Genomic DNA, 27,826 nt, shown 5'->3' with positions numbered 1-27,826 from the left:
GATCTCTCACACCCAAAGCGAGAATCATGCCCCTAGACCAACAAGCCACTAAATCTCTTCATTGAACCCTTTTTTGAACATCATGCCACGAGACCAACGAGCAAAAAGTCAGGAAGGGCCTTCTCGTTGGGGCTCATCTGGGATTTGACCATGGACTCTCGCACCCAAAGCGAGAACAATTGCCAGAAAAGGTCAGGGATGGCCTTCTCGTTGGGCTCGTCCGGGATTTGAACCCGGGACCTCTCGCACCCAAAGCGAGAATCATGCCCCTAGACCAACGAGCCACAAAATGCCTTTCTTGTCCCCTTTTTGAGAATCATGCCACGAGACCAACTAGCAAATGGACATACTCGCTTTGTCACATGGGCCACCACATGACAATTGCCCAAAAATTTCAGGGAGGGCTTTGACATTGGGGCTCGTCCGGGATTTGAACCCAGGACCTCTCGCACCCTAAGCGAGAATCATGCCCCTAGACCAACGAGCCACAAAATCTCTTCATTGACCCCTTTTTGAGAATCATGCCACTAGGCCAACTAGCAAAAAGTCATCCCCGTTTTGTCACATGGGCCACCACATGACAATTGCCAGAAAAGGGTAGGGATGCCCTTCTCTTTGGGCTCGTCCGGGATTTGAACCCAGGACCTCTCGCACCCTAAGCGAGAATCATGCCCCTAGACCAACGAGCCACACAATCTCTTCATTGACCCCTTTTTGAGAATCATGCCACGAGACCAACTAGCAAATGGACATACTCGCTTTGTCACATGGGCCACCACATGACAATTGCCAGAAAAAGTAAGGGATGGCCTTCTCGTTGGGCTCGTCCGGGATTTGAACCCAGGACCTCACGCACCCGAAGCGAGAATCATGCCCCTAGACCAACGAGTCACAAAATACCTTTGTTGTCCTTTTACCTTTTTTGAGAATCATGCCACGAGACCAACTAGCAAATGGACATAGTCGCTTTGTCACATGGGCCACCACATGACAATTGTCAAAAACGTCAGACAGGGCCTTAACATAGGGGCTCGCCCGGGATTTGAACAAGGGACCTCTCGCACCCTAAGCGAGAATCATGCCACGAGACCAACGAGCAAAATGTTAACCCCGTTTTGTCACATGGGCCACCACATGACAATTGCCAGAAAAAGTCAGGGATGGCCTTCTCGTTGGGCTCGTCCGGGATTTGAACCCGGGACCTCTCGCACCCGAAGCGAGAATCATGCCCCTAGACCAACGAGCCACAAAATGCCTTTCTTGTCCCCTTTTTGAGAATCATGCCACAAGACCAACTAGCAAATGGACATACTCGCTTTGTCACATGGGCCACCACATGACAATTGTCATAAAGGTCAGACAGGGCCTTAACATAGGGGCTCGCCCGGGATTTGAACCAGGGACCTCGCGCACCCTAAGCGAGAATCATGCCCCTAGACCAACGAGCCACAAAATGCCTTTCTTGTCCCCTTTTTGAGAATCATGCCACGAGACCAACTCGCAAATGGACATACTCGCTTTGTCACATGGGCCACCACATGACAATTGTCATAAAGGTCAGACAGGGCCTTAATATAGGGGCTCGTCCGGGATTTGACCATGGACTCTCGCACCCAAAGCGAGAACAATTGCCAGAAAAGGTCAGGGATGGCCTTCTCGTTGGGCTCGTCCGGGATTTGAACCCGGGACCTCTCGCACCCAAAGCGAGAATCATGCCCCTAGACCAACGAGCCACAAAATGCCTTTCTTGTCCCCTTTTTGAGAATCATGCCACGAGACCAACTAGCAAATGGACATACTCGCTTTGTCACATGGGCCACCACATGACAATTGCCCAAAAATTTCAGGGAGGGCTTTGACATTGGGGCTCGTCCGGGATTTGAACCCAGGACCTCTCGCACCCTAAGCGAGAATCATGCCCCTAGACCAACGAGCCACAAAATCTCTTCATTGACCCCTTTTTGAGAATCATGCCACGAGACCAACTAGCAAAAAGAAATCCCCCGTTTTGTCACATGGGCCACCACATGGACCAGGGACCTCTCGCACCCTAAGCGAGAATCATGCCCCTAGACCAACGAGCCACAAAATGCTTGTTTGACCTCTTTTTGAGAATCATTTCACGAGACCAACGAGCAAAACCCCGTTTTGTCACATGGGCCACCACATGACAATTGCCAGAAAAGGTCAGGGAGAGCCTTCTCATTTGGGCTCCTCCGCGATTTGACCATGGACTCTCGCACCCAAAGCGAGAACAATTGCCAGAAAAGGTCAGAGAGGGCCTTCATATAAGGGCTCGTCCGGGACCTCTCGCACCCAAAGTGAGAACCCTGCCACTAGATCCACGAGCCACAAAACATCTGTTGACCCCCTTTTTTGAGAATCATGCCACTCGACCAAATGACTTATTTCTTCCTCCTATCAGCTTGCGGCGAGCAGTGGAGGAGCGTGAGCAGCAGGTGTCCGTCTTGGAGGAGCACAATGTCTCCATGCAGCAGGAGGCATCCACGCTCAGGAGTAGCATGCGGGAGATTGAGAAGTCACGGCTGCAGACACGCAGACGAAACCAGGACCTGCACAGACAGGTCAGAATGTGAAAAATGAATTGAAATATGACTAAAGTGCATCTGCGAAAAGTCAATAGAGCAATCATAACAGATATCTCGATAGATACTTTATTCATCTCTTGAGGGAGATTGAACTGTCAAAGCAGCAGTATTCACACATTTACCATTTTTCATAATCTCTACATGAACTAAAACATTATTGTTTTCCAGGATAAAGTCATATCATACATTAAGTTTAACGGGGGGGGGGGTCATATTCATAAGTGAATTTCATTAATACAACTTTATTCTGACGTTCTGACTTTTGTTTCTGGAAAAGACGCCTTTAGTTTCTAAATTGAAGTTGTCAAAATGTTTGGGTCTAGGGAGCCCTTACAAGTTAGACTGCAAGGTGAACAAATTATTATTAATTTTAAAGATGTCGTGATTTGAGAATTAAGTCAAGTTTTTTTCAAGGCTAAAAGGCGGCAATCTTACAAGAATAAAGTCCAATTTTTCGTCATATTATTACATCAAATTCAATGTTTAACAAGGAAAGCAAATTATTTTGCAGACCCCCAATAATGGCTCGGAGACCCCCGGGGCACCCCAATTTGAGAACCACTGCTTTAAGGTACCCGGCCGGTAGTTTGTGGACGTCCGTCTCATTTGCGCAGCAGCAAGCCCACAATGCATCTGGCATATATTTCTAGCATGTCTTGCTTAGAATGTCTGAGCCAGGGGTTTGTCCAGCCACTGCAGATCAAAACTGTGTTTTTGGAAAACAAAAATCTGGAAAGTTTAGGACTCAGTGACATGAACATCGCCAGAAATTACTACTTTACGTTGGGTTTGCACTAATATTTAACTTTACACCTTCCTAAGTAAATACACTCACTTTGCCTCCCATATCCTCAAATGATGTTTACCTGTTGGAAATCGGCCGGAGGAAAAACCCTAAAACAGGTGTTGTTTATCGCAGGTAAAGGTCATGCAAGGTGAGAAGCAGCGTCGGGAGCAGGAGCTGAAGCAGCTGCAGGTGCAACTCTGTCAGGAGGAACAGCAGCAGGAGGAAGCGCAACGCCTGGCCTTCGACCTCAAGCGGAGAGTGTTGGAATGCGAGGCTGCCAGAGATGCAGCCAACAATCAGGTAATGCCCATCTTTGAAACATTTGTGCTCAAGGGCCACATTTGTTTTTTGAAACTGAAGGATGGGCTTGGTCATTCATAGATAAGGTTAAAAAAATATATATATACATTAAATTTCAATAATAAAATAATAATTCATGCAATTTTTCAAATTGTATTTATAATTTGATTATAATCAATTTACAAATTAGTTGTTCAAACATTTTGAATATATGTGTAAAATTATTTATTTGTTTTTTCATTTATTATTTACAATACAGTAATAATCGATAAACTGTTCAATTATTTAAATAATATAAAAAAATGATAACACTATTTGATTTACCGACTTAGGGAAAATGGAAAAAATTATTAAACAAATATTACAGGACTCTTGATAATGTGAACACTCGATTGGCAATATAGAGAGACCATAATTTTGTTATAATAGTTTTACCACACACGCTTGAAACTCTTACGCCTAATTATTTTCAATAAAGTATTAAGTATTCCTTAAAGCCTGCTCTCACTCTTGCTGACATGAAATGAAAAATGTAAAATGACATATTTATATTATTTTAAGCCACTGTAAAATTCTGCATCGTTTGAACATTAACACTGCGCTTAAATAAAGGGGACAAAAATACTTCACTAATGATTCGATTCAAATATATTGCACATAAAACTAAAATAAAATTTGTACCCACATAAATGTTTAAAATAAACTGTTCTTTAAGATTAAAAGCAAATGTATTGAACTTAAAAGTTAAATGCAACTGAACTGTCCTTCGGCAGTGATTCTAACAAGTACCGCACTTTGAGAATCACTGTGCTTTACCACCAAGTGTAATGGCAGCTCTGTTATTCTTGATCAGGCGTCATCCCTGCAGAGGCGAGTGTTGGAGCTGGAGGAGGCCGAGCGTCAGAGCTCGGAGCTCCTGCAAGTCCGACAAGCGCAGCAGCAGCTGGCCGCCCAGAAGCATTGCGACCAGGCCGCCCGGCTGCAGCGGGCTCTGGAGGACGCCGCCCTCCAGACAGCAGAGGTGAGTGCCCGGCTGGGTCACGCCGAGGCCGCCGCCTTGGACCTGGAGCATCGGCTGGGGGCGAGCGAGGCCCTGCGGCGCGAGTTGGACCGCAAAATATCCGCGGTGGGTTCCACGCTGCGCCGTCTCCGCCTGACATCTCCCAGGAGGAGACTTCCTCGTCAAGGTTTGTCATGTTGCTTGTTAGTTTACATGCGGCTGTCAGGAGGTTTACACACGCTCGCCACAGGCTCGGCGGGAGACGGCGTGACCGGCATCTCCACTTCCTGTGCTGACGATGAAGAAATGGACTTGGACTCCATCCAGGCTGGCCTGCAGGAACTCCAGAGAGAACTCAGGGACACACAGAGAGAAAGAGTATGTCTTCACTCTTTACCAGTTCTTCTAATCCTAAACTCTAATCCAGGCTGTAAAGCATGTGTCATCAAAAAACTATTTTATTTCTAAAAAGTGTATTTTATATTATTGTAACATTATACACAGTAGCGGTCCTCACAGTTCTGAGGACCGGGGTTCAATCCCCGGCCCCGCCTGTGTGGAGTTTGCATGTTCTCCCCGTACCTGCGTGGGTTTTCTGCGGGCACTCCGGTTTCCTCCCCCATCCCAAAAACATGCATGGTAGGTTAATTGACAACTCTAAATTGCCTGTCGGTGTGAATTGTGAGTGCGAATGGTTGTTTGTTTATATGTGCCCTGCGATTGGCTGGCGATCAGTTCAGGGTGTACCCCGCCTCTCGCCCGACGATAGCTGGGATAGGCTCCAGCAGCCCGTGACCCTTGTGAGGATAAAGCGGTATGGTAAATTGATGGATGGATGGATTATACACAGTTTGAACATTGACACTGCTTAAAAGGAAAATAAAAGAAACTATACTTAAGTAATGATTAAATTCAAATGTCCATCCATCCATTTTCTTCCGCTTATCCGAGGTGGGGTCGCGGGGGCAGTAGCTTAAGTAGGGAAGCCCAGACTTCCCTCTCCCCAGCCACTTCCCCCAGCTCTTCCGGGGGGATCCCGAGGCGTTCCCAGGCCAGCCGAGAGACGTAGTCTCTCCGGCGTGTCCTGGGGCGTGCCCGGGGTCTCCTCCCGGAACACCTCACGAGGGAGGCGTCCTGGAGGAATCCAAAACAGATGCCCGAGCCACCTCATCTGGCTCCTCTCAAAACGGAGGAGCGGTGGCTCTAGTCTGAGCTCCTCCCGGATGACCGAGCTTCCACCTCTCGATCTCCCGTTCCATTCTTCCCTCACTCGTGAACAAGACCCCAAGATTCAATTAAAATGTATTTCGCACAAAAGTTAAATAAAAATTGCACCTTAGTAAATGTTAAAAAAAATAATTATTGAATGCAAATGTATTGAACTTCAAAGTTAAATACAAATGAACTGTAGAAAGAGTCCATTTGTTTTTTTTACTTTAGGATGAGTCCAAGGCACAGCTGGTGATTCTACGCGAGCAGGTCTCAGCACTCCAGGACAAGTCGACCAGTGAGGTGACCAAACTGCACAAGTCCCTGAAGCAGTTCAAAGACGGTAGGGAGTGGATGCACGTTAACAAGAGCGACTTCAAAATTCAACACAATGATTATTTGCAGGAAATCGGGAGATTGAAGAGCAACTGCGCGAATCCCAGACCTCGCTTTTCCGGCACCGGGAAGCAGCCGAGCGAGACAAGATGGGCCTGGAGGAGGAGGCGGCTCAGCTCCGGTCTGCTCTGCTCGCTTCCCAGGCCGAGTCTAACTCGCTAAGGGTGTGTATTCACAGAACAGTCAGCAGGATTAAGCATCACTGTGTAGGTACATGCAGGACCTCTCAAAAGTTAGTACACCGATCACATTTTTTCAAATGGCTACAGGAAATACAAAAAACACTTTGGCCACTATTTGGATATTTTCACAAGGGGTTTAGGGATTTACTCACGTTTGTTGCTCGCGGTTTTGACACCAATGGTTGTCTGTTGAGTTATATGAAGGTATAGTCAATATACATTGTTATACTAGCTGTACACTGACTAGTTTACATTGTAACGAAGTGTTGTCCCATGAATAGATATAATAAAATATGTACAAAAATGTGAGGGGTGTGCTCACTTTTGTGAGACATTTTAGACTGAAAATTGTAATGATTCTATAGGATAAGCTGGACAGCTCCCAGGCCGACGCACACTCGGAGCTTGCAAGACTAAAAGAGGCCCTGGAGGAGGCCCAAAGGAGCTCGGTGCGCCTGGAGCTCAGTCGGCAGTCCCTGGAGGACGAGCTGCAGCTCGCCCGTCAAACTGCATCCGAGCTGGAGGCGGCGGCGGCGACGTCGCGGCAGAGGCTGGCCGAGAGCCAGGCCTCGCTGCGGGCCGGCGAGGAGCGGCAGAGCGCGGCGCTGGCCCGGGCCGAGCGGCGCCAGGGCCAGTTAGGAGAGCAGGTGCGAGCGGTGACCGCCGCACTCAGTGAACAGCGCAGCAGCGAGGGGGCGCTGCAGGAGAACCTGAAGCAACTGCAAAGAGCCATGACTGACAGCGAGATTGAACGACGACTCCTGCAGGTCCTCCGTTACCTCCATTTACAGTTTTACACTTGGGTTGATTTTTTTTTTCTTCAATTAAACTACTGATTCCTTTTCATTCTAACCTGAAACGTAAGCCCTTACCCGAAATCCTAACCCACACCCCTGAATATTTGAAGGTTTGCCAGTGTAAAACGGCTTAAAAGACAAGGGAGCTTTGTCAAAATTTTCCCTTCGTTTCAAGATCTCTTGAGGATTGACACTGAACATATCCTGAGCGAGCTTTGATCCCGACATGTGACATCACAGGATCGTCTGGACGAAACCCGAGACGCCCTGGCGGAGAGCAAGAAGCTGAACCACTCTCTGACAGAGCACAGTCAGACCCTTCAGAGGGACCGGGGGGACTCTGAGTTGAGGAATTGTGAGCTGGACAAACACAACAAGAGCCTGCAGCAGGTCAGCCACAGTGGTACTTCCACTAGTGATAGGATAGTCAACTACATGGTGGCAGGCAACTTCATGTTGCGTATTTTACCAAAGCACCTAACTGACAAAAGTATTCTATCTTAATGCTGACGCATAATTAATTTCTGTTTCCTTTAGTTTTGTAAAGGCAAAATATTTCTATTGCGTACCTAATGTTGTGAGTAGTATATATAGAATTGTAATTGTTTGTGCCCCCCACAGAGTCTGAAGCGGCAACAGGCGGCGCAAGAGGCGGCGCGGAAGAACGCTGAGCTGCTGGAGAACAAAGCGACAAATCTGGAAAGTAAGGTGACGAGCCTACAGGTGACACTGCAGCAGCTACAGCGGGAAAAAGCCGACACGGAGAAAGCCATGACCCGATTAGGAAAAGACAAAAGCGCTCTCAGGAAGTCGTTGGAGAAGGTGAGATAAGACAAAAGGCAGCAGGACTAGTCAGCTGCATTGTAAGCACGCAGCATGCATTATTAACTTACTGATTGTTTTCATTTGCTTTGTCGTTGGCATTATTTTGGGGATTCTTCCTTCACGTGTGTGTTGATGTGTGGTCAGGCGGAGATGGAGAGGCTGAGGACGAAGGAAGCGGTTGCCACGGAGACGCATCAGGCGCTGGTCTGCCTCGAGCGGCAGCTGGTGGAGAGGCAGCACCAGGTGACAGCCCTGCAGGTCAGCACCACTTTTACTTTGGATGTTGGACAGATGATGTGGTATGCTTTGGATCATGAGCTGTCCCTTTTCATCAACGTAGGATGGATTGATGGATGTCAGACACATGATGCTTTGGATCATGGATCACTCCTCATGTACTTACACTATTTGGTGTGTATTTTTGTGCACGTGTATGTTTCATGTGTTCAGGCGCACGTGGGCCAGCTGGAGCAGACTCAGGCACAGCGCCTCCTGGAGGCGGCGACGTGCCACCACCAGGAGCTGGACGACGCCACGCAGCGGCTGCGCAACACACAGCTCCAGGCCCAGCAGGCGCAGGAGAGCCGTGAGAAGGCCCACCGCCAGAGGGTCAAGTGTCTGGAAGATCAGGTACGTGTGGATGGACAGTGAACCCAGATTAATTGACGCGCCCCCAAAATTGTTTAGAATTGCCAATATTAATACAGTACAGTGAACCCCCACATCAGAGGGTGCTTACTTCAAACTGTATATTTGTCGCACACAGTTGAACTTTACTGTAAAACTGATACATAAAACAAAAAAAAACTAAACATTGTACATTTAATTTGCAAAATGTTTACCCAAAATGTAATGTTGTCTAACGAAATTCTGCTAGTTTAATGCTAACATATAATGCAAAACCCCAGACAGGCGAATGGAAATTAGCATCGATGTTTGAGTAAATCTTCGAACAGTTGCCACACAGGCAACAGCAACACATACAAACAGAACATACAACAAGTGTACACACCCTTGTTCAAATACCAGGGTTTTGCGAGTTAAAGCAAATAATAATTAAGACGAAGATATAAGCGGTACAGAAAATGGATGGATGGATAAATTATTTCAAAACCTTTTCCACCATTAATGTGACCTGCACAAATCACATTTTTACCTGCCACCGTTTAAGATCTCTCTTATTAGCCCCAAATAAAGTTCAGATGTTCTAGTAGGCTTTTCCTGACATTTGTCGCTCTTTTAGCAGAAGCCTGAAGGTTTCGTGCAAACATTCTCTGCTATTTTGAACTGTTCATAATTCTCTCCACCCTGATTTAGGCCCCCGAGTTCCAGCTGAAGAAAAGCAGCCCCCATGCACGACACTACCATGCTTCACTGTGGTTCTTTTGGTATTTTTCTGCTAATGAGCAGTGTTCGTTCAACCTTGGTTTCATTGGACCATAACAAAATTTCCCAAATACGTGTGGGAAAATGTGTTATGGTCCAATGCAATAAACGAACTTTTTCGCCCTAATCCCAAAAGGCGCATACACAACATTGCTCATCACCAAAAGAATTAACACCATACCTACAGTGAAGCATGGTTGTGGCAGCATCACGCTTTGGGGCTGTTTTTCTTCAGCTGGAACAAGGGCCTTAGTCAAGGTGAGAGGAATTATGAACAGTTCCAAATAGCAGTCAGCACAAAACTTTCAGGCCTGTGCTATAAGTCATTTGTCAGGAAAAGCCTATTAAAACAGCTGAATTTTATTTTGGACTAATCAGAGAAATTTTAAATGGTGGCAGGTGCGTGCTGATTCAGCCTTAGACAAGACGGAGTCATCATATCATACTTGAACATCTTAAATTTATTTGGAGTTAATCGGAAGCATTTTAAATGGTGACAGTTGTACTGACTACTATTTAGAGGGCATTAGGAAACAAAGCGCGAATAAGCGGGGGTAGACTGCAGCTCTTGAAGGCCGCAGTCTCTGAAGGTATACCTGGTGCGCAGGTGTTCACGCTCAAGCAGCAGCTGGACGAGGAGACGCGGAGGCGACAGGCATCCGTCCATAAGATGCTCCGGCCGAGCGTGCACTCAAGTATGTAGCGCCCGCAACATGCTGGACTACAACAAATACACTTTTGTTTATGACATTAGACTGAGTGGACCCCAGAAGGGATGATTTTTTCCAATTTCCTGTGTGAAAACTGTTGCGAAATCCCAACATTTTTGGACCCTGAGACGTTTGATAATAATTTGGCGTAAAGTGGTGCCTTGAGATGTGAGTGACCCAACGAAAAGTCATAGACGGCCAAACGAATAGCATCGGTGTCGCAGTTTTATAAACCTTTCGGGCAGGGGTCACCGACCTGGTGCCTGTTCGAAAAAATAGCTCATCAGCGATGGGACTTTGTGATTGTCTAGCAATGTTTTAGAAGTGACCATTTGAAAATGTAAACACTGGCGGAGATTTATAGAAATAAAGTGTTGCATATTGGTATTTGTGTTTCCAAATTATTGTGACAAATCGTGAACTTTTCCATTCATTTCAATGGGGAAAGATAATTTGAGATATGTTTCAAGTGTGGTCATGGAACGAATCAAACTCGATCAATCTCGAGGCACCAATATATTGATTATTAATTATTGAATATAAAGCATCATTATCATCATCAGTCATCATCATCACGAGTCATTTACTGCACTAAGGTTGGAAAAACTATCAAATGGACATTGAAGGGAAAATGGTGTTTTTTATTTATTTTGTTTTAAGTCAAATTATCTTGGCACATCTACCACATTTACTGTTCTTTGTGGGGTTTTTTGGGGGGTTCTTTTTTTTTTCTTTTTGGGGGGATGGTCTTTGGGGTATCTGGGGGTGGGATTCCATGTGGAACAGAAGTGTCTTTCACAACACACCGACTCATTAAATAGAAAATAAAAAAATGCATGGATTTGGTGTTGTGGTGGCTGTGAGAGGACAAACCACAAAAGCGTGTGTGTGTGTGTGTGTGTGAAGCTGTTTGTGCACTTATTCAATATCCTTAATATTCAACTTAAGGTCCATGTACTAGTACGCTCTATCCTCTCTTGTAACACTATTCAACACACTAGTAGAACAAAGAGGACGTACTAGCAGAACGACTGTCTTACTAGTAAAGTTTCTCGCTACTAATGCCACTTTTGGCCGACTAGTACGCAATCAAACTTTAGTAGTAAGCTACTGACGCAACTAGTTCCAACGAGTAGGCATGTGTCACACACTAGTAACCTCCTGGACACTACTTTAAGATCAAAGTAGTAGTAGTAGTGAAGCGCTAGATGTTAACTCGTAGAATTTTACGTCACAAGTAGTACTAGTAGCACGCAGATATCCACTCGTGAAGTTTTGCCTCACTCGTAACATGTAGTTGTCCAACTACTGTGCCAAAGTTGTTTTACTCGTGAGGACAAAGAGCGTACTAGAACATAGACCTTAAGCGGGATATCAAGGATCTCGAATAAATGCTCAAACGCCTCTCCATAGTCTTCTAGTAAGGTTTCATTGCGTACTAGTATTTCACATCACAGAAATGTCCTACCAGTTGCGTGTTGTCGTGCGCTAGTAGTGTAATTGCATACTAGTAGCACACATGTTGCAAACTAGTAAAGTAATACAGAATGCTGTTTGAGCATTTATCTGATATCCGTATTACTAGCCCATAAGTGGCATTAGTAGTGGATAGAATGTTACTAGTAAGACACAGTCAGCCTACTAGTTGTTGTACTAGTGAGCTGAATTGTCTAAATAGTAATGACACAGAACACCCTAGTACAGTGACCTTAAACTGGATCTCAAGGATATCGAATGAATGCTCAAATGGCTTTTATTCATGTACTATGTGTGTGTGTGTGTGTGTGTGTGTGTGTGTAGTGTTTCAGCACGCACACACGGACACACACATTTCATGAGTGCACCTCCTTGTGCGCACACACTTGTCCCCTCAGCGGCTGGGCAGGGCTTCAAGCGACTCGTTGATTACCATAGTCCCGCCCCCGGCCACGCTCCGGTTACCCGCCCCCTGCGTCGCCATTGGCCGCCACCGGCTAATTATGCAAGGTGGTCTATGCCCGCTTTGGGGGGGCGTAGGTGTGGCCAAACAGTGAAAGAAGTCCTTTAGCGGGCTTAGAATAGAGCGCTTTTATTGAGGATATCTCACAAGCTCAGCCATCAGGGAACCTGAAGAAAAAAACAAATTGCAGGATTGTTTAACCCAAACCCCCACTCCCCCCCCCCCCCCCCCAACAACAACAAAAAAAAACCTGCTTCGGCTGCTGCTCTGTTCATTCCCAGAGCAAAATGTGAGGAATCCCCAATATTCCTCACACACTGCAGAGCTGAAAAACCGGCGCGAGACTCTCCGAGACAACTTGTCCCCCCACCCCACCCCCACCCCCGAGGTGGGTTCGAGTCAGGGCCTCCTCCATCTGCTCCCCCACTAGGGCGGCCAAGGCCATGCTGCTGCCGCTGCTGGCCTCCTTGCTGTGCGCCTTGCTACTGCTGCTGCTGCCTGGAGGGGCGGAGGCGGCCGTGCCCCTGGAGGACTTCTACCCCTTCGGCCCGGAGCGGGGGGACGCGCAGACGGTGGCCCAGGACGACGGAGGCTCGGGGCTCCTGGAGATCTTGGTGGCGTTCCCCTTCTTTGGAGACCGACACACGGGGCTCTATGTGAGTGTGTTTATGTCTCTTTGTGTGTGCGCGTATGTGTGTGTGGACTTGGCAAGCTAAAGTGACATGACTCCAGGGGGATGAGATGGGGCTGGGGGGGCTCGCTGCATGTGTAGCATGCATGTTTTGCATCGCGTGATTTCTTACAGAGAAAATTGAGTTGGTTTTTTTCCCCTCAAAAATGTTCCCCATAAAATAACATAACATTTGTTTATTTTTTATCAAGAAATAAAAATGTCTAAAAAAAAATAAAAATTTCCAAAGCAAATCTGAATTTTTCCAAATTTCGTGTTGTTTTTTTTAATTGAGAAACTCATTTTTTTAAATAAAAAAAAATATATGGCTTTTTGCTTGAAAGAAATTAGGCGTTTTTGTTCTGAAGTAAAGTTGAAACCTGTTTAATTTATTATTCTCAAGAAGACTTTGTTAAAGAAAATGGGAAATTTTCCTTCCAAAATATTTTTTTTTTTGTTAGAAACAAAAATATACAAAAAATATTATATTATAAAAATACTAGTTTTTGCTGGAAATTTTTTTCTCTCCCAAGTATTGTTTTTCTCATGATAGAATAATCATAATATGGAGCAGTTCGCACCCGACTGTGAAGCGGCTGGGATGAGAATCAGCACCTCCAAATCTGAGACCATGGTCCTCATTCGGCGTGCCCTTTCCAGGTCGGGGATGAGATCCTGCCCCAAGTGGAGGAGTTCAAGTATCTTGGGGTCTTGTTCACGAGAGGGAAGAATGGAACGGGAGATCGACAGGCGGATCGGTGCAGAGTCTGCAGTGATGCGGACTTTGTATCAGTCCGTTGTGATAAAGAAGGGGCTAAGCCGAATGGCGAACCTCTCAATTTACCGGTCGATATACGTTCCTACCCTCACCTATGGTCACGAGCTGTGGGTCGGTTATCCGGGAGGGGCTCAGAGTAGAGCCGCTGCTCCTCCACATCAAGAGGAGCCAGATGAGGTGGCTGGGGCATCTGATTCGGATGCCTACCGGAGACCTCCCCGGTGAGGTGTTGCGGGCACGTCCCACCGGGAGGAGACCCCGGGGATGACCCAGGACACGCTGGCCTTTCGGCTGGCCTGGGAACGCCTCGGGATCCCCCAAGAAGAGCTGGATGAAGTGGCTGGGGAGAGGGAAGTCTGGGCGTCCCTGCTAAAGCTACTGCCCCCGCGACCCGACCTCGGATAAGCGGTAGAAAATGGATGGATGGATGGATAATAGAATATGATGGGTTTTTTTGTCAATAAATTTATGCTCAAAATTTGATTATGTTTTGACTAAAAAATAAAAATGTTCTTGAAAAAATACCAAATTTCACAAATCTCAGTTTTTGCAAATCGATGACTTTTAAATGTAAAAAAGAAGGTTTTTGTTTAAAAAATATATATGTATTTTGTTCTTAAAAATAGGACATTTTCCTTAAAAATAGAGAACCATTTTAGCTAAAAACAACCCAAAAAGATTCTCGCAAAAATGCAACTTTATGACCAAAGACAAATATTTTTTTCCGAACATTTTTTTTTTCTCATAAAAGAATATGATATTTACTCTTAAAAAAAATCTGTGTGTGTGTGTGTGTGTGTGAATGTGTGTGAGTGTGTGTGGATGTGCACATAACCCCGCTTTGCACCGTTCTACGTTTTCGCCGTCCCGTGCGACTCGCAGGGGAACTTTTCGCCGGCTTTGATGTTCCTTAAATCAGCACCACCTGTTGTGCGCTTATGCATCCCCTCCTCCTCCTCTTCCTCTTCCTCCTCATAGTCTTCAAATGGCCACCAGGGGAGGCTGAGGAACCATGGCAACAACGGGCAAGTCAGTGAAGTCGCCTATGCTGCATTTAAGAGCGCTGGGAAATGTCGTAATTGCTGCCTCGAATGTAAACAAAAAAACATTGTTTAGTACGTAGCTTGGATTTTCCCCTTAACCTAACCAAAGGCTCTCCAAACGTTTTCCAATGAGGGACGCATACAGAAAAAAAATAAAATAAAATCATATAATAAAATTGAAATAAAATATAATGAAATATTAAAATAAATGAAACATTTGGACATTGTGATGTATGGTCTCATTTTAGGCTACAGTATCGACCAATGAAAATGATAACTATCACCAGGTATTGTTTTATGGTACAATATCAATACACAACCGCCAAGTAGCAATATTCTCGCGGTCAAGTTTTAGACAATTTTTAACTATCTAAACGGCCACAGAAAAATATCAATATCGTGATTCTGCACCATACCAAATGTAAGGACTGGCTTAGCTTAGCTTTTAGCCTACATTAGCATAGCAACAGTGTATTGAAACAACTTTGATTTTAATCTTCTGTGCCTATGGAAAGTCTTTTGAGCATTTATACAATATTTTTAATATCTACCTTTAAAGTACGTAGGTCGGTCAGGTATTTGTACACTTTTTGTAGTCGTAGTACTAGTAAGACAACTCAGTGCACTGGTTGAACGACCACATTGGTTTTCATTCATAACTCAAGAGCACTGCGAACATATGCTCGAGCGGCTTTCCATATGTTGCTTTTATTTTGGTCCGCTGTGATTGACAAGATGAAACCTCAGTAACCAGGCAGGCTGTCACCGTGTTGTTGTGCTTTGTGAGTGGGAGTTTTCACATGTTGCTGTGGGATCCCACCCCCCATAATTCCCCACCAACCCTCTGCCCTCCTCCCACGCCTCAGAAAACATGGCAGGGTCTTCCCCACGGAACTGTCCAGCTGCTTTATCTTAGAAATGACCAATCAAGGCTTAACGCAACCCAGATGTCAGTCCCGTGCGCCGCGGCTCCCAAAACCGAATGCCCGCCCAGCCCCCAACTCGTTGTTTTTTTTTCACCGTACTTTTTAACGCAGGGGTTCGGGAGCGTGAAGGTCAGGGAGGACAGCACATGTTTGGAAGAAGATGTGAGCGGGAGATAGTTACGATCCGCCGCTTTTTATTGCGAGGGAAAGTGGAGAGAAGGAGAAGAAGACGTTGCTGGGAGTGAAGCACATGATGCATGCGTAGAAGTGTACAGAAGATCTGGCCAACATCTGCAAGTGCTCATCTCTAAAGTTTATTTATTTATTTATTTTTTAAGTGTTCCGTTCCATACGTGTTCGTGTGGTCATTCAGCATCTGAGCAGGCCCCACATCCAGTAATAGCTTCGCTTAGCATAGCCACTAAGAGCTTAAATAGGTATCGCAAAGCCATGGGGGAGTAACGTAATGACTCAACTCACTATATTATGTAACACTTAGCGTAGCTTATTTTAGCTTGTTTAAACTTAGCTTAGCCACTGGGAGCTAAAACCCGCAGTGGGAAGGCATGGCAGCTATGGATCACTTAGCTTACCTTAGCATAACAGCATGGTGATTGACTGGTTAGAGCGTCTGCCTCACAGATCTGAGGACCGGGGTTCAATCCCCGGCCCCGCCTGTGTGGAGTTTGCATGTTCTCCCCGTGCCTGTGTTGGTTTTCTCCGGGCTCTCCGGTTTCCTCCCACATCCCAAAAACATGCATGGTAGGTTAATTGAAGACTCTAAATTGCCCGTAGGTGTGAATGTGAGTGCGAATGGTTGTTTGTTTATATGTGCCCTGTGATTGGCTGGCAACCAGTACAGGGTGTACCCCACCTCCTACCTGATGATAGCTTAGATAGGCTCAGGCACTCCCGCGACCCTTGTGAGGATAACACCATTTGTGTTCAATCCGTTGCTTAAAGTCATTCACTGCCAGCCTTCCCAGTTAACATGGATATTTGGCTTCTAAAGCCGCCAATGGCAGTGAATGTGTTAAAGGGTTATAGCACCACCACATAGATGCTGGTTAGCGTTAGCACTAAGCTATCAAACTAACAGTCTCAGCTACGTTGTTGTTTAAAATGCACAAGGTGTAATTCTCGTTGTGTTACGTTTCGTTAGACAGTTAAATTCTGCTGGGTGTGACAATAAACAGCTCAAAGCCTCTTTTTTTTAAGTACTGTGCACTATTTGCCAAAGAGCTGCTTATTGTAAATTGAGTTGAGTTCACTGTCAGCATACAGTAGTCATATCTCATGCCTGCGTTCGCAAGTTAAAGCAAAAAAAATCTGCCGAGTAACATGTGAGTCGGTCGTATCTCAAGGCACCACTGTACTGAGAATATATAAAATCTTAATTTGCTGAGGTTGTTTTGAAACCTGCGTAATGTGCTTAAAAAAAACGGAACTGAAAGGATTAAAAAAATAGAAATGAATAGATATTTTATACGAATGACAAGAACTGAAAAAATATTCAGTGAAAGAAGCAAAAAAACAAAACATTTTTACAAGACCTTTTAATGAGATGCGAGATGTTCTCACCCGGCGTGCGTTGTTATGTTTGGCTGGAACTGGGCAAGATTTGTCATGACATAGACTGACTAGTTTCCTTGATTAAACAAGGAGCCTTGCAATTACCCGCAGAGTCGCCGGCGTATTAAAGTTGTTCCGAAGCGGATTTATGAGCCGAAAAGCCTTTGGAGTAGCGGAAACGTCCGTCTTTTGACAAGAAAGAAGTAGTGTTTCCCCTCCTGTTGACGCCTGGGCACCTTCTTCTCCGTTCGGCAGGTTTGCTTTGGCCCAGCGAAGACCACATCAAAGTTTGTTGTGCTCCATGAAAGCGCCTAGGCCGGCAGAAACTCACCCAAGCTAAATCCTGGATATGTCCGCCACTCAACCCCCCAACCCTCCTTAATTTTTTTTTTTGAAGAAATATGGACACAGAGATGTTTCTCCTGTGAATCTGACCTTGGCGCTGTTTCGACACGACAACGCCAGGCAGCACTTGAACCCGTTCACTCTCTCACATAAGTGTAAAGGCTCAGACACATCCACCGCTTGCTCGGACTGATTTTTTTTTTTTTACTCAGCAAGCAAACAAAAGGCTCTCAGTTCAGAAAAATGCTCGTAAATTCAGTCACATACAATATCGCTGACTATTCTTGCTGCTTGTGTTGACATTCAGTTATACAGCATGCTTATGATAGTATAGTATTCTTTTATGTATTGTTTATTCATGTATAGTTAATGCTACACTTTTGCAAATAGGTTTTTGCTACATACAATGCTGCTGACTGTTCCTGCTGCTTTTGTTTACCATCACTGTGAAAACATAACATGCACATAGTATAGCATAGTTTTCGATATTTAGTCATGTATCGTTGTTACTCTATGCCTGATAGTTTTTTGTTACATACCAGTACAACGCTGCTGTCTATTCAAGCGCCATTTGATCGTATTGTTTTATATTTCATATACATCGTGTAGTATAGTCTTCTTTTTCTCCTATTTATTTGTTCATGTCGAGTTGTGACTCCAAACTGCACTGCTGGTGTTTGTTTCATTCTCAACCGCTTATACATAGAGCTTGCTGCTATTTGCTACATACAACGCTCCTGACTATTGTTGCTGTTGTTACCATTCACATCTGTAGCTATTTATTCATGCGTAGTTGTCAAGCCACTGCTCTGTTTCCTTCACAACTGCTTATATATAGACTATTTATTGCTGTTTGCTACATCCAACGCTGCTGACTATTTTCGCACCTGCTGACTATTTTGACTGCTGTACATATTCACTTCCGTATATACTGTATATGCATGTATGTTTGTCAATCCGCTGCTGTTGTTCTTAACTGCTCATAGATAGACTTGTTATTGCTACAGTAGCTTCATGTACCGCTGCTGACTATTCTCCCTGCATCCATCTGTGTATATATAGTATCTCTGTATTCATGTAGAGTTTATCCAATGTCATCTGAAGGCCCTTTCGCACAGAAACACATCATTAGCGCGTTTCTCTGCGGGTGTGGGAGCTTCACAACTCCCGAGCGCCCGTCCCTTTCATCACGACCGACTCCCGCTATCGGATGGGCTGACCTCCACGCCCATGCTCCACGCACACACACACACACACACACACATTTGCATGCATGCACACGTGTACACAGGAGTCCATGTTTTCACCGCGTCCCGCTGATGCGAAGGGGAAGAAAGCTGCGGTGGGGATCATTAACTGAGCTTCCGTCCTCGTAGCCAAACAAAACTTCCTGGGCTGTTTTTACACCAAATGATGTTTTGGGGGCGCCAAGCCAAAGCTGGCCGGGAGCCTTCCACCGAGTCTCCCTCCGTGTTGTTGTTTTGTCACATGCTGCTTGGCCATGCGGGCACGGAGGCAAAGTTCATCCCCGCACATTGAGGGGAAACTAACTACGAACCTTCCTACCTACCTATTCAGCTACCTCCTGTACCTACCTACCTACTAACCTACTGACTTATTTACCTGCCTGGCTTCCTACCTACCCATCAACCAACATTTTTATCAACTACCTACCAACGTAACTGCCAGCTATCTACCGAGCCACCGACTATATGTTACGTAGTCACCTTCCTACCTAGTTAACTACTTACCTACCCAACTACCGACATAACTAGTACCAACTGTCTACCTACCTGCCTAGCCACCGTCCTAGCAATGTAACCTCCTTCCTACCTACCAACTAATGTACCTACCTATCTGCCAACATAACTATCAACTATCTACCTACTTACCGAGCCACCTACCTTCCTATCTACCTACTTAGCTATCTACCAACCCAACTGCTAACTATCTACCTACCTTCCCACTTACCTAGACACCTCTCCAGCAACCTACCTTCCTTCTCACCTACCTCAAACCTACTTACCCCACTACCTATCTACCCAAAGAACTACAAACTCTCTACCTACCTACCAACATGACTACCAACTATCTACCGACCTACCCATCCAACTTCCTACCCATCTACGTTATTTCCGACCTAGCTACCTACCTATGCACCTAGCTGCCTACGTACTAACCTACCTATCTACCAACATAACTACAAACTATCTATCTACCTACCAACATAACCATCAACTATCTACCTATTTACTTTCACATGGTACAGTAGGTCTGTGGGTAGGTATTGATGTATGTAGGTAGATAGGCAGGTAGGCAGGTTTTCATGCTATATGATGACGAGGGTTTGGATTTGTAAGCTGCAAATGTGTGAACTTTCCTGTCTGTCCATCCGTCTGAATGGCTTGCCACTTGGGAATCTGTTGGTTTGCTCAGCTGTTGTCTGTTCTTCCTTGGAATAAATAAATCTAGCATGTGTTTGCCACTCAGCAAGTGCAAACATCTACCAGGCTGACTCTGAGTCACTGATGATTTACTTCTGTCTTCCACAGGTGAACAACAACGGCCTCGTGTCCTTCCTCAGGGAGGTGTCCCAGTTCACCCCGGTGGCGTTCCCCATCGCCGGGGACCGCCGGGTAGTGGCGCCCTTCTGGGCCGATGTGGACAACCGGCGTGCGGGACGCGTCTTCTACCGACAAAGTCGCGAGCCGGACATCCTCCGCCGGGCGGCCGGAGACGTCAAGATGTACTTCTCAGACTTCCCCGACTTTAACGCCACCTGGGTGCTCGTGTCCACCTGGCACCAAGTCACCTTCTATGGTGGCGGCTCTACCACGCCAGTACGGACTTCTACCTCATTCAATGAAACCCTGTTTAAAAAAAAAAAAAAAAAAAAAAACAGTCGCTAAATATCAGGGGTGCGACCGATGAACCATAACATGGTGCGGGGTAACTGTATAGTACTATAGAAACAAGTGTGTTCACTTGTTTTTGTGCAGGTGAACACGTTCCAAGTGGTGCTTATTACGGACGGCGAGCTCTCGTTCACCATCTTCCAGTACAATAACGTCACCTGGACTACCGGCAGGCACGCCAGCAGCGGGGGGGACGCAAACGGCCTGGGAGGCATTGCAGCGCAGGTAAGCATAGTAGGTAGAGCGGTAGGTAAAAAGGTAGACGGGTGGGAAGGTAGATAGGTCCATAGCTAATTAAAAGGATAGGTTGATAGGTGGAAGGTTAGGTGATTGGTAGATACAGTATGTAGTCTGTGTAGGTCAGTGGGTACGCCCTTAACCCGATTTAGTTGTGTTTACTAAACAATCGCTTGGAAAGTCATTGCCTTGTGCCTTGCTGTGTTAACATAGAACCTCACTGGATGCAGTGGGTATTTTTTATTTTTTTTATTCTGTTAATATGCAAATATACAAATACAAAAAGGAAAATGCTTGTTCTTTGTTTTATCTTGCCTGGTGTTTCAACCAACTTCTGGCAAGTAATTAAATGCATTTTCAAGTACATTGATTATTAACAACACCAGTGTATTTAAAAAAAAAAAAAAAACAAGCGTTCCATTGAAAAAAATTACCTCGGAACTCTCTTACAGGAAGTGTTTATTCATTAATAGACAACGATAGGAGCAATTTTCCCCTCTAAATGTTTTGGCATAGACTTCCTTAGAAGTCCCAGATGATGTGACACATATTCTTAACCGGAATTCTATCCTGGAGGATCGACCTGACAAGTGTGGTCGGCCTGTTAAATCCGGCAAGGCGACCACACCTCGCGTTATCCGGATACTCCAGGTGAACGCATGTGTCAAGTCATCTTGGACACTTCTGAGGAACGCCGAAAGTCCATGTCAAAACATGAAATGGTAAGAAAATCATTCACTTGCAATCAAAATAATGAAACCCATGTTGCAAATTTGGTCTATCAGGAAAATCTCCAGCTTGCATCTGTTTTCAATAACTAACTTGACAAAGTGCCATTTGAAAAGCTCAACATAACGTAACAGCTGATTTCCCAAAATGCAACACACACAAAAAAGAAAACTTTTAGGACAGTCTTATTAACAGGTGTACAAATTCAAGTGTGCCCCCTTTTTCCCCTTGAAAAAAACTTTATTTTTTGTTTGCTTATTCATACTTAAAAAAAAAAAAAACAGTTACGTCACAACAACCACATTACATTCACATTTAAAACCTGTTTTTTTGTGTGTTTTTTTTTTTTTAGTTTGCAGGCTAGGTTTTAACTCAACAGGGCCCAACTCAATGCGGAATAAAATGAAATGTTTGTTTCATGGACTTTGTGTATTCAAGGTGTAGTGAACGGGAAAGTCCAAAGAACATGCATGACAACCAATCGTCATTGATGCAGATTCCTCAAGGAGGATCCCATGTGCAAGTGAGAGTCATCCTCAGTGGGATTCCTTAAATTTTTCTTTTTAAAAAGCAAGGTGGTTAACCATGTTGGTAAGTAGCTAAGTAGCTCGCGACTGTATGAAGGTAGTCAGTGGATGGTTAAGTAGGTAGGAAGGTAGTTAGGTACGTAGATTAGTGGGTAGGTAGCTAGGTGGTTGGAAGATTAATAGGTAGCTAGCTAGGTAGTTAGGTACCCTAGGTAGGTAGGTTGCTAGCTAGCTAGGTTACTAGGTAGCTATATAACCTTAAAATATTGGGCAGATATCGCCTGACGGGTTTCACACGGTGTTCTTAGTCATATTACATACTGATTTGCGAGCAGACTAGTTAGCAGGCTCTGATTGGCTCCCCCGGTCCCGTCTCCCCCCAGGCAGGCTTTAACGCCGGCGACGGCAAACGATACTTCAACATTCCTGGCTCGCGCACCCAAGATGTATCCAATCTGGAGGCCACCACCAACGTAGGCTTCCCGGGACGCTGGGTCTTCCGCATCGACCACGCTAACGTGGAGGTGGGCGGCTGCAACAATTCAGGTAAGAGCGCCCCCTTTCCATCACCTGCGGGGACTACTTTGACACGGTAACTTGTTCCCCCAGCGTCGGTGTGCCCGCACCTGAGACCGTGTCTTAACGGAGGCCGCTGCATCGACGACTGTATCACCGGAAATCCCTCGTTCACCTGCTCCTGCTTGTCAGGCTTCACTGGACGACGTTGCCACATCAGTCAGTCAATTTACCTGCCTACCTACCTAGTGTTCCAAGTTACCTACCTATACATTCCCACCTACCTTACTAGCCACTTTCCTAGCAACTCATCTGTCTTCCTCACTTGCTACCTACCTACAGAGCAATTTACCTAACTTTCTAAGCAGACTTCAACTTCTCATTTCGTAGTGAGTACTTTTCATGCAGTACGCCGAATTTTGAATCCGCCCCAAATTGGACTTCTTCATAATCCCCTTTCACTCCATCTGTAAAAACTGGTATTTTCTGCCTTTTTCGGCGTTCTGTGTAAACAACATGGACACGGATTGTAAGTACAACCCCAATTCCAATGAACTTGGGACATTGTGTTAAACATAAATAAAAACAGAATACAATGATTTGCAAATCATGTTCGACCTATATTTAATTGAATACTCTACAAAGACAAGTTATTTAATGTTCAAACTGATAAACTTTATTGTTTTTAGCAAATAATCATTAACTTAGAATTTTATGGCTGCAACACGTTCCAAAAAAGCTGGGACAGGGTCATGTTTACCACTGTGTTACATCACCTTTTCTTTTAACAACATTCAATAAAGGTTTGGGAACTGAGAACACTAATTATTGAAGCTTTGTAGGTGGAATTCTTTCCCATTCTTACTTGTTGTACAGCTTCACTCTGTTCAACAGTCCGGGGTCTCCGTTGTCGTATTTTACGCTTCATAATGCGGCACGCATTTTCAATGGGAGACAGGTCTGGACTGCAGGCAGGCCAGTCTAGTACCCACACTCTTTTACTACGAAGCCACGCTGTTGGAACACGTGCAGAATGTGGTTTGGCATTGTCTTGGTGAAATAAGCAGGGGCGTCCATGAAAACGACGTTGCTTGGATGGCAGCATATGTTTCTCCAAAACCTGTATGTACCTTTCAGCATTAAAGGTGCTTTCACAGATGTGTAAGTTACCCATGCCATTGGCACTAACACAGCCCCATACCATCACAGATGCTGGCTTTTGAACTTTGCGTCCATAACAGGCCGGATGGTTCTTTTCCTCTTTGGCCCGGAGGACATGACGTCCACAATTTCCCAAAACAATTTGAAATGTGAACTCGTCGGACCACAGAACACTTTTCCACTTTGCATCAGTCCATCTTAGATGAGCTCAGGCCCAGAGAAGAAGGCGGCGTTTCTGGGTGTTGTTGATAAATGGCTTTTGCTTTCCATAGTAGAGTTCCAAGTTGCAGTTATGGATGCAGCGCCGAACTGTATTTACTGACATTGGTTTTCTGAAGTGTTCCTGAGCCCATGTGGTGATATCCTTTACACATTGATGTCGGTTTTTGAGGCAGTGCCGCCTGAGGGATCGAAGTTCACGGGCATTCAATGTTGGTTTTCGGCCTTGCCGCTTACATGCAGTGATTTCTCCAGATTCTCTGAACCTTTTGATGATATTATGGACCTTAGATGATGAAATCCCTTAATTCCTTGCAATTGTACGTTGAGGAACATTTTCCTTAAACTGTTCGACTATTTTCTCACGCACTTGTTCACAAAGAGGTGAACCTCGCCCCATCTTTGCTTGTGAATGACTGAGCAATTCAGGGAAGCTCCTTTTCTACCCAATCATGGCACCCACCTGTTCCCAATGAGCCTGTTCACCTGTGGGATTTTCCAAACAGGTGTTTGATGAACATTCCTCAACATTTTTTTCAGTCTTTTTTGCCACCTGTCCCAGAATGTGTTGCAGCCATAAAATTCTAAGTTAATGATTTTTTTGCTAAAAACAATCAAGTTTAACAGTTTGAACATTAAATATCTTGTCTTTGTAGTGTATTCAATTAAATATAGGTTGAACATGATTTGCAAATCATTGTATTCTGTTTTTATTTATGTTTAACACAACGTCCCAAATTCATTGGAATTGGGTTTGTAAATTAGCGAGTCGGCCTATTCTGATTACGTACCTTTCACACACATAAGACACTGAATTTGAATTTGCCCCAAATTGTGCACCTTTCACACTGTCTGTAAAAGCCCGCATTTTTCCGCCGATTATATGTTTTCTTTGACATTGCAGCAATTTGGTGAGTCGGCCCATTCCGTATACGTACCTTTCACATACCGACATCGAATTTGTGCACCTTTATTAGCCCATTTCACGCTGTCTGTAAAAGCCTTCTACTTTTCGTTGCAGATGTGGATGAGTGCGCTTCGTTCCCCTGCCAGAACGGAGGAACGTGTCAAGACCACATCAACAGTTTCAGGTGTCAGTGTCCGCCTGGATACACCGGGTCTCTGTGTGAAACAGGTACCAGCATCGCTTATGTGCAAAATATGAATTACATAAATCCAAATATTTTAAAGATTATTTTCAATTGCAAAAATAATAATAATTTTACCGAAACATAGAACTCTAAAAAGCAAAATCAGAAAAACAGATAGTTTTGCAGTGGTCTCTAATTTTTTTCAAGAGCTGTATAAGAGGAAAAAATAAAGAATAAGAAATGCGATAGACAGATAGATAGAAAGAAAGAAAGAAAGGAAGAAAGAAAGAAAAAGAAAGAATAGATTCTGTGTTGTTTTCATGAACATTCCCACAGCCGAGCGGTGCGAAGACGTATCCGACCTCTTGTGATACTTTATTTGATGGCCAGCGGCGCATACTTGCAGCACGAGGGGAGCCGCGTGGCGGATATATCAATCGGCTGAGTAAATATTGAAATATGGATGTAACATTCCGTTGCAGATGTGGATGAGTGCAGGGACGGGCCGTGCCTCAACGGCGCGCTGTGCGTGCAGACCGCCGACAATTTCACCTGCGTGTGCCCGCCAGGGTACACTGGCGAGCTGTGCCAAACAGGTGGGACACAGCTTTGTCATGCTTCATCCCATTTATATAATAAAAGTTTAAAAACTAAACGTTTTTAAAGATGAAATAAAAATGTATTGGCCTAAAACGTTAAATACAACTGAACTGTAAGTAAAGTTACCGCTATACAGTGAAGCCTTGTTTATTCCTTAGGATATGTTCCAGAACCAACCTTGATAGGTAAAAAAAAAAATATTTGGGGCGCTTTACCCTTCCCACAACTTATTAAAACAAACTTACTAAAACCTGCTTAAACTTAAACTTAAAAAATATTTTTTTAAAAGTACTCTTTTGTGCCTTTTTTTACTGTCACTGTCAACAAATGAGAGACTACAACTCGTGTAACATCACTTTGAGGACGTAAGAAGCTCCTCGCGCTCCATATTAGAGGAAGATTTGTCAAATCCCGTTGAAGTTTACTGTAAAACTGACACATAAAACAAAAGACAGTTACATTTCATATTTCAACACCAAAATGTTCAACTAAACCATATCATTTCGTCAAACAAAGTCATCTAGCTCACACAAAATGTGAAACGCCTTCGACGGTCTAAAGAAAATTAGCATAGATCTTACTGTAATTATAAACCTTCAACTAACGACTGTTTACTGTAATAAACACAGCGGAGCAACAGAAACAAACAGAGCATAAAAAAAAAAAATGTAAACATTGTATATTTAAACACCAAAATGTTCAACCAAACTATCGAATTCTTTATATATTTTCCAACGAAAGTCCGTTAGCTTCATGCTAGCATGTATTGTTAAACCCCATAGACGGGCTAATGGAAATTAGCATTGTTGTTAGATGATGTAGCGGGGGCTCACTGTACTTCCGAGCAGTGTTATTTTTATTTTTTATTTCAATAATAAGTGTGTGTTTGTGTTGTGTGATGCTGCAGACATCGACAAGTGCGACTCGCAGCCCTGCTTGAACGGCGGCCAGTGCGTCAATCATGGCAGCAACTTCAGCTGCCTTTGTCCCGCTCCGTTCACAGGAGTCGTCTGCGAGTCAGGTGAAATTCAGGTCAAATTTTCAACAACAAAAAAAAGCCTTTTGGTCATTGTGTCGTCAGACGAGGGCGTACTGAAAAAATAAGTCAAATTTCAAGCATAAAAGATAAAGCTAGGATAAAGCTGTATTTTTGCAAGAATAAAATGACATTTTTCTCAGGTAAAAAGGCATAAATTACAAGACCAAGGTTGTATTTTTGTAGAATAACAAGGAAAAAAAGGGAAATATTACAAGAGTAAAGTTGTATTTTTTTAGGATAAAAGTAACGTTACAAGCATGAAAGCAATATTTTTTTGACAAGAGTTGGATTCTTTTTCAAGAAAAAATGTGAACTATGAGAGTAAAGCTGTATAAGTATACATGCATATTTGTTTTACATAAAGGCCAAATACTACAAGAATAAAGGCATGTTTTTGAAAAGAACATTTTATTTTTCATTGAACAAATATTTTTATTTGGAGAAAAAAAAACATTAGGTAGGTAGTTGGATGATAGAGATGTTGGTTGATGGGTAGGTAGGCAGGTAGGTAAATAAGTAGGTAGGTACAGTAGGTAGCTGAATAGGTAGGTAGGAAGGTTCGTAGTTAGTCTCCCCTCAATGTGCAGGGATGAACTTTGCCTCCGTTCCCGCATGGCCAAGCAGCATGTGACACTGAAAGCTTGAAATAAAATACCAGCAGTTTTTAGATCCAATAGGTGGGGTCGGACCTCCGCTCCTTAGCGGAAGCGAGTCGGCCAGCAGCGGACCTTGGCACCGGGCCATCGGCAGATTTCTCGTCGCCGCGAGGTCCGGCACCGCCACTCGCCGCTCGATCGGTGATTCGAAGTTTTGCTCTTTAATGTATTTGAACCCTCCTATTTCGAGCCTTGCGTAACGCTGCATCACGGCGCCGCTGCGAATGAAAAAGTCAACGCCTACAGAGGTCTGTTAACCAATCAACGTTCGCCAGCACAGCCCGCCCCCTCAAAGAGTTCCTGGTAGCTCCGGGAAGACCCTATCCGCCAGGAGGAGCGAAATAAATCCAAGGGGAACCTGCCGTACCCTGGTATTGTTTCGCGGTGGGCACACAGGGCCGAACCAGGGTAGCAAGAGAGGTTCCTGAAAAGGTTCCTGCGGTGGGAAAGCCCCCAATGGGCTTTCTCTTTGGGTGTAAAATGTTGATTTGTGGGGAAAGTAGAACTTTTAGTCATGTTGAAAAATGGTTAGAAAAGGTTGAGAAATGTGGAAACACTTCGATGTCAAAAACGTGGGCAGAATAATAATAATAATAATAATAATAAAAAAGTGTATTTTTTGTGTGCAGAATAACATGTTTGAATGCTCTTCAACCACATAT

General features: G+C 44.5%; 2 protein-coding genes and 6 non-coding genes across 12 annotated transcripts in view; 2 read left to right on the top strand and 6 right to left on the bottom strand.

Moving 5' to 3' along the window:
• Positions 1-20,168, top strand: part of crocc2 (ciliary rootlet coiled-coil, rootletin family member 2) — a 57,556-nt gene extending 37,388 nt beyond the window's left edge. For 4 of the 5 annotated variants that reach the window (XM_061780097.1, XM_061780096.1, XM_061780100.1 and 1 more), the window contains exons 25-38: positions 2,426-2,585; positions 3,529-3,696; positions 4,550-4,883; positions 4,947-5,074; positions 6,137-6,248; positions 6,311-6,465; positions 6,849-7,250; positions 7,521-7,670; positions 7,902-8,102; positions 8,250-8,363; positions 8,556-8,735; positions 10,099-10,186; positions 12,571-12,796; positions 17,385-17,664. In XM_061780097.1, coding sequence (XP_061636081.1) covers positions 2,426-2,585; positions 3,529-3,696; positions 4,550-4,883; positions 4,947-5,074; positions 6,137-6,248; positions 6,311-6,465; positions 6,849-7,250; positions 7,521-7,670; positions 7,902-8,102; positions 8,250-8,363; positions 8,556-8,735; positions 10,099-10,186; positions 12,571-12,796; positions 17,385-17,469 — 2,503 coding nt within the window. In that variant the 3' untranslated portion in view covers positions 17,470-17,664. Of the gene's footprint in view, positions 1-2,425; positions 2,586-3,528; positions 3,697-4,549; positions 4,884-4,946; positions 5,075-6,136; positions 6,249-6,310; positions 6,466-6,848; positions 7,251-7,520; positions 7,671-7,901; positions 8,103-8,249; positions 8,364-8,555; positions 8,736-10,098; positions 10,187-12,570; positions 12,797-17,384; positions 17,665-20,026 lie in introns of those variants that run through there. The other variant, XM_061780098.1, reaches the window with a different exon arrangement.
• Positions 213-284, bottom strand: trnap-ugg (transfer RNA proline (anticodon UGG)). The gene has a single exon. It is a non-coding gene; the product is annotated as a tRNA-Pro (tRNA).
• Positions 416-487, bottom strand: trnap-agg (transfer RNA proline (anticodon AGG)). The gene has a single exon. It is a non-coding gene; the product is annotated as a tRNA-Pro (tRNA).
• Positions 618-689, bottom strand: trnap-agg (transfer RNA proline (anticodon AGG)). The gene has a single exon. It is a non-coding gene; the product is annotated as a tRNA-Pro (tRNA).
• Positions 1,175-1,246, bottom strand: trnap-cgg (transfer RNA proline (anticodon CGG)). The gene has a single exon. It is a non-coding gene; the product is annotated as a tRNA-Pro (tRNA).
• Positions 1,662-1,733, bottom strand: trnap-ugg (transfer RNA proline (anticodon UGG)). Its single transcript has one exon. It is a non-coding gene; the product is annotated as a tRNA-Pro (tRNA).
• On the bottom strand, positions 1,865-1,936 carry trnap-agg (transfer RNA proline (anticodon AGG)). Its single transcript has one exon. It is a non-coding gene; the product is annotated as a tRNA-Pro (tRNA).
• Positions 19,875-27,826, top strand: part of sned1 (sushi, nidogen and EGF-like domains 1) — a 30,441-nt gene continuing 22,489 nt past the window's right edge. Inside the window, exons 1-7 of the mRNA XM_061780127.1 lie at positions 19,875-20,314; positions 20,474-20,614; positions 22,266-22,428; positions 22,492-22,617; positions 24,800-24,913; positions 25,352-25,465; positions 26,377-26,490. Of these exons, the coding sequence (XP_061636111.1) occupies positions 20,003-20,314; positions 20,474-20,614; positions 22,266-22,428; positions 22,492-22,617; positions 24,800-24,913; positions 25,352-25,465; positions 26,377-26,490 (1,084 nt within the window). The 5' untranslated portion in view covers positions 19,875-20,002. The remainder of the gene's footprint in view (positions 20,315-20,473; positions 20,615-22,265; positions 22,429-22,491; positions 22,618-24,799; positions 24,914-25,351; positions 25,466-26,376; positions 26,491-27,826) is intronic.

This window comes from Phyllopteryx taeniolatus, chromosome 7, assembly GCF_024500385.1.
Source record: "Phyllopteryx taeniolatus isolate TA_2022b chromosome 7, UOR_Ptae_1.2, whole genome shotgun sequence".
Taxonomy (NCBI): domain Eukaryota; kingdom Metazoa; phylum Chordata; class Actinopteri; order Syngnathiformes; family Syngnathidae; genus Phyllopteryx; species Phyllopteryx taeniolatus.
This window is presented reverse-complemented; position numbering and strand designations above follow the sequence as displayed.